At 45.0% G+C, this 6,251-nt stretch overlaps 1 protein-coding gene across 11 annotated transcripts in view; it reads left to right on the top strand.

Annotated features, from left to right (window-relative positions):
- The first annotated feature begins 11 nt into the window (after positions 1 to 11).
- Amn1 (antagonist of mitotic exit network 1 homolog) overlaps positions 12 to 6,251 on the top strand; it is a 66,735-nt gene continuing 60,495 nt past the window's right edge. For 3 of the 11 annotated variants that reach the window (XM_021236564.1, XM_087200032.1, XM_004855038.2), the window contains exon 1: positions 109 to 324. In XM_021236564.1, the coding sequence (XP_021092223.1) occupies positions 287 to 324 (38 nt within the window). In that variant the 5' untranslated portion in view covers positions 109 to 286. Of the gene's footprint in view, positions 325 to 553; positions 5,896 to 6,251 lie in introns of those variants that run through there. The other 8 variants (XM_004855036.3, XM_004855041.3, XM_004855039.3 and 5 more) reach the window with 8 other exon arrangements.

Genomic DNA, 6,251 nt, shown 5'->3' with positions numbered 1-6,251 from the left:
GCAGGCGCAGTGCGGAGACGCGCGCCAGGAGGGACCGGTACTCCCCCTCACTCTCTGCGCCCAGGGAGTCTCTGCATTTTACCACACCTAGCCCCTTCCGCGCAGCCCGCTGTGGCTCCGCCCCAAGGGCGCTCTCTTCCTCCGTAGCCTCTAGCACGATCACGTCCCCTCTCCCCCTTGACGTCACCAAGATTTACGCGAGGCGCGCGGCCGAGAGTTGGTTAATGGTCCCCCGCGATCTGCTTCTTGTCCTGGACAGTGGAAGAGGCTTCCCAGGGCTGCTGCGATGTGGAGCCCAGGGCGGGTCAGTCGGCTCCTGGATCTGTGAGTACGCCGCGCCCCGTGCTGCACTCCCTCTCGGTTCCCAGCCCGCTCCCTACCTCGGTCCCGGCTGCCCGGCGCGTCGTGTGCTCGCGGAGGTTGGTCGTGCCGCGCGGCCTGGCCCCGGAGCTCCTCGACGTCCCCGTTCGAGCGGCCTCATCTACTGAGTCGCAAGCCTCCGAGGGGCGAAACGGCGCGCGAGGCGGCCCCGAGGAGCTTGGCCCGGCAGCTGGCTGCCGTCACGGGGCGGGGAGAGCCGCGGGGGCCTGCTGGAGCTTCTCTCTAAGCCTGGGTCTGTGAAGCGGAGCAAGACCTGTCTCCAAGCGGCGTGGCGAAGGATGAGATTGACACCCGTGAGCCCGGAATGGGCCTTGCAAACAATAAACACCGCCAAGGGTTACTTACTGTTATTTCACCCCAGAAATTGTGCTGGAAATTGTGGTTACCATGGCAGTCGCTTCACTCTAGGAGCTTTTGGTCCGTTAATATTGCCGTGTCTAAAAAAATGACAGCTTGAGGCTGAGAACAGTTCCAATTTACGGAAAACCTCTAAAGATAGGCTTTGGCATTATATATTAGCATGGCTAGAAGTAGGTCTTTTGTTTCCAGGTATCCAGTTTTGTATTTTTAAGAGTTTCTCAATATTCAGTTCAGCATGTATTTACAGAGCATATATGTGGAAATAAATCCCTATGCTGAAGGTTGTACAAAGTAGCTAGCATAAAGGAGGTGCAATCTTATAAGATTGGGATACATGTGTAAATAACTATAATAATGGTAGAACAATGCTAGGAAAGAGGAGTTAGCAAAATATTATGAAATTTTTGATGGGGAAAAGAAAATACAAGACTAGGAGAAAGTTTTGTGGAAGGGATTCCATTTGACGATTGGTAGCTCCTTTCAGTTGCAAATTGAAAGAAATGCACCTAAGAGGAAGTAGAATAATAAGATGTGAGAAGACCAGAAGGTGGTATTCCAGTTTGACTGGAGGACACATTAGGAATAAAAGTGCAGTGAAACATGATGCCATGTAATTGATACAGGAGATGAAATATGAAAATATTATATCTCCCGACCTGTTAGATGTCCAGTATGCTGAGTTTGTGTTCTCTAAAATCAAAGAATGAATTCTAGGAACAACGAGGTTAAGAGTAGGAAAATATTTATTGAGAGGATAGCTCTTGAGAGGCAGGAGGGGACCCAAATGGGTAGCCAAGGACCCCACTTTACAGGGAAGTTGTTTTTTTTTTAAATTTGTTTTTTGGTACCAGGGATCGAACTCAGGACCTTGCACTTTTAAGGCAGGCGCTGGAACCACTGAGCTAAATCCCTGGCCCTCGGGGAAGTTTTATAGAGCAAAATCCACATGGATACAACATGGATTACAGCTATGATTAACCAATAAGGTCACAAGTATAGTCACTTAGGTAATAGTGATCCAATGGGGAAGCAAATCAAGTAGCAAATGTGCATGGAAAGAACAGAGAACCTCAGATAGGTAATGGATCTGGGGATCTCAATCACCCACTGAGGTAACTGATGCCTATCTAGACTTTACTAGACCAGGTGTTATCACTTATTCCATGGGGAAGTGTGTAGGCTTGGTCCTTTTGTTGTTATTTTGAGGCTTGGCCTCCAGCTGATGTGTCTCTGGGGGCAGTTGTATGGGTTTTCATCTTTTGTCCTGACCCTCTTAAGGGCTCAGCCCTGTCTGGCTGCCTATTATATTGCTATCTAATTTAGCTGTCTATAATACTATTAGAAAAGTAAAGAAGCAGGGCATGGGGGTGCGCATCTGTGATCCAGCCAGTTGGGAGGCCTGCTAGTTTAAACTCGGCCTGGGTAAGTTAGGAGACCCTGTCTCAAAATAAAAAGGGCTGGGGATGTAGCTCAGCACTCCCTGGGTTCAGTTACTAGAACCACAAAAAGTAAGAGTAAATGTATTTATATTCATGTGAGCAGAACTTTAAACCTTAGTACTTAGTGAAAAGAGGAAACTACCTAAAATTACCCAAAACGTGGAAGGCAAAAAAGATGACCACATGGCCCATATTGTCATAGTAGCACATATTGTCCCCCCACGAAGGGTGCATATTTGCCCTTAAAACCATAGCTTGTAACCCTTTGGGGGCAAGTATAGTCTGAGGCTGGCAATTGGTCCACAGGCAGCTTCTGGTTTATAACAAAGTACATCTTACCAAGATCACACCTCAGCTGTCTAAAGCCCCCACCCAACAACACGCCTTTGCCAGCAGAAAGCAGCTACAGAAAAAGAGAGCTTTGCCCCTATTCCATAATAACAAGAGTCTGGAATGATAGATAGAGTTCTCTACCAAACAAAATGGCCCCAACAGTCCTACATTCTAAAATGGCTCCTGGGGCCGGGGATTTAGCTCAGTGGTTCTGCTGCCTGCCTCCCAAGTGCAAGGACCCGAGTTCAATCCCCTGTACCAAAAAATAAAATAAAATAAAATAAAATAAAATAGCTCCTGTTCCTAAAATGGTTCCTGCTTATGGAAATGAGCCACTGGGGTGGGGGTGGGGTGAAACCTACCCTCTGGAGAAGCAAAACCTAACTTGTTGCTCCACCCTGCTACCCGCGTGATCCTCCCCTTCCAATCACCCAGGGTCCTCTAGCCTGCCCAACAACCCAACCAATTCTCAACTCTCAGGATACTCTCCCCACTACACCGCCCTATATAAACCTCACCCCAGTTAGTCTTGCCCTCTCTTGCCATTGTTCGAGGTAGCCTGGCAGCTCTTTCCCCCCAGTAAGCCTTGCCTTGGGTGAAAAAAAAGAGTATAGACATTGTGCTACAGTCATTCAGCTGTGTCACTGAGCACGCTACTTAGTCCTTCTAGTGTGACTTCCTCTATGGAGGAAACAGTGCTTGGTGTACATCTTTGCACTTTGATAGTACTGCCTTAGGGAATCCTTTGATCTGAGAACAGCTTTGAATAGAGGGACCAAGGAAAGAGAAGAATCTGAGATCACCCAAGTTTTCAGCTTTGATTGGCTGGGCAAATGATGGTAGACTGTTACAGAAGAGGAAGCGTCTCCTGGGGAAGACAAGTCAGAAGAACATCAATAGGAATATCAAGAAGGCAATGACAATGAAATTTCTAATTTGAAAGAAAGATCAGGAATTGAGGCTAAGGTTGGGAGCAAATTTTTTCTAAATAATAGGTGAAGTCATGATAAAGTTTATGGAAGAGGATGCAGAGAGAAAAAGGAGAAGATTTTATATAACACATTAGAACTAGAAAGATGTTTTTCCAAAAATTATTTCATAGAGCTGATTGGCTGAATACTAATAAATTGTCTCTTTTAACCATAAGATTTACAGCAAATCATATTGCATGGATGGCTCAGTATGTTTTATATACCAAGCCTGCCAAAAAATGTGTACACACTTCAGGAAATGAAAAACTTGTATAAATAGTTCAATACTAAATTTATTGAGACATCATGAGATTAATAAAAGTTATCTTTAGCCTCTACAATTACAAGAAGTGCTCAAAGTGGTGTCCATTAGCTTCCAGACATTTATTAGTACAGGGAACTGCTACTTGGATAGCCTTGGTCCATTGAGATTACTGCATGTGCATTTTCAATTTATTCTGTAAGGGTTGCAGTGTAGAGGGTCTTCTACAATATACAACATTCTCTAGGGTCCCCCATACAAAGGTAACACGATCTGTTAAAAAAAAATCGTACTACTTGGGACCTTCCACTCGAGGTAGGCAGTGGAACCACTAAGCCAAATCCCCAGCCCATGTGCATACTTTTTTTTTTTTGGTACCGGGGATTGAACTCGGGTCCTTGCACTTGCGCTTGTGCAGCACGCAGCAAAACCACTGAGCTAAATCCCCGGCCCCTATGTGCATACTTTTTTTTGGTAGACTCTTTCTGTATATATTCTCTTGTCTAACTTACCTCTAGGGAGAAATCACCAAAACCCTGTCCCAAGTGGTCTTCCTTGCTGCCGTAAATTTAATAAATTGCTTTGTCTGACCAACAGCCTTTTATGATTGTCTTACTGGACCTGTTTTGTTTTGTTTTTCTTTGTTTTGGTTTTGAGACAGGGTCTTGTTCTGTAGTTCAGAGTGGCCTTGAACTGTGTAATCTAGGCTGGCCTTGAACTTGTGGCAGTCCTCCTGCCTCAGTTTCCCAAGTGTTGGGATTACAAGTGTGCACCACCATGCCCAGCTTTCTGGATCATTTAATAGTCTACCGGTATCATTCAGCCAGGCATGGTGGTATATACTTGTAATCCTAGCACTTGAGACTGACATGGACTACATAGTAAAACTCTGTCTCAAACAAACAATCCTCATAGTAGTATTTAAATATTCCATGGCTGGAGGGAACTAGAGCCAAAAGAGGAAACCATTTCTGTAGTTCAGGCATAGCCTGAACAGTCAAGCACAGAGAAGAGAACACTAAAGGGCCAAGGTGAAAAGGGATGGTTGGTATTATAGAAAAAAGGAATATTTTAAATACAGTTGAACTCTGCCCAGAGGAAAATATAAGGGGAGTGACTGTGAGTTAATGTGTTTAGCATGGCACTTTCATGATGTTGGTAGAAGATCAGAGGCTTCTGGATCAGAGACAAAGGGCTTTGTTATTAAAACAGCATGAACATTAGTAGGAGTCTGTTTAGCAGCAGAGAACCCAGATGCCTGCACAATAGGGGTTTGCATTATAGACAGATGCCGTTTTTTTCAAGAAGTAAGTTCTTTGTGCTGGATGGAGACATTTTTCTCCTTAGGGTTGTTTACTATAAATGCATCCCCGGGAAGTGGGCCAGAAAAAGGGCCTGGCCTGCTTGACATTGCCAGCAAGTTAAGCAGGGCTGTGAAAAGTCCACAAAGAACCATTTCCCAACAGTTTGCTTCTTAAATTCTGGAGTCTCAGTTACTCTTCTTGTTGCTGAGACAAAATACCCAGCAACCAAAGTTAGAGGAGGAAAGTTTTATTTCAGCTCACATTTTGTAGAGGTTTCAGTCCATAGTCTCCTGGCTCCAAGACAGGGCGGCATGGTAGAGAAGCATCACAGAGGAGAAACAGTTCATGGCAGGCAGAAGGCAGCAAAGCAGTGAAGTAGCAAGGCTGCAGCCTCTCTTTCCCTTTTATCCCTTCCAGGCTGCCTGCCTTTTGGGTGTTGCCACCCACAGCCAGAGTGGGCCTTCCTATTATCCACACCCAGATTTATGCTAAATCAGCCAGTGGATTGATTTAGTAATCATGCACCCTTAATTCCAGCATCATATACCCTAGATCCACCCACCTCCCAAACTCCCCACTATGAGTACATGAGGCTTTGGGGGATGTATAGACAAAAGCCATAACATCCATCATCTTGGCTTTTCAGATTATTGTATGAGTGCTGTGTGACACTCCTTCAGCCATGCTTGTTAATTTGACCATCAGACACTGAGATCAGATGTCCAGTTATATGTGGCACATAGCATTTAACTAAAGCTCTTTTCAGCAGTGCTCCGGGAAGCAGAATGAGACCAACCTGCAATCTTGACCTCAGCAATACCCTAGGATTCCAGACCCAACCACCTGTAAGTCCCAGGAGAAACTGTTTCTGACAGCCTAGATCTATGATGGTGAACCTTTTAGAGCTTTCAGTGATAAACAGCCTGCTGCAGCATGCTGTAGGTTCACCACATAGATGTAATCTATGTCCAGGATATTATCCATTTTGACCTGCAGAAGGAAATTTAAACTTTTTGGCTAATCTTTGGTATCATTGCCATTAATTACTGGCACAAATAGATGGGCCAAAATGCAGCTTCCATCCCATGTCCTATGGCCTGTTGCCTGCATAAAAGTGTATAATCCAAAGGAGCACAGGTCATTCCAGTTTAGAATATAGTTAAACTTGATTTGAATCACTGACATTATTTTGGTTATGCCA

The sequence above is a fragment of the Heterocephalus glaber genome, unplaced genomic scaffold (assembly GCF_053883595.1).
Source record: "Heterocephalus glaber isolate CG9 unplaced genomic scaffold, H.glaber_assembly_v1.0 deba00001733, whole genome shotgun sequence".
NCBI lineage: Eukaryota > Metazoa > Chordata > Mammalia > Rodentia > Bathyergidae > Heterocephalus > Heterocephalus glaber.
Note: the sequence above shows the minus strand (reverse complement) of the source record. Positions and strands in the feature narration are given on the sequence as shown.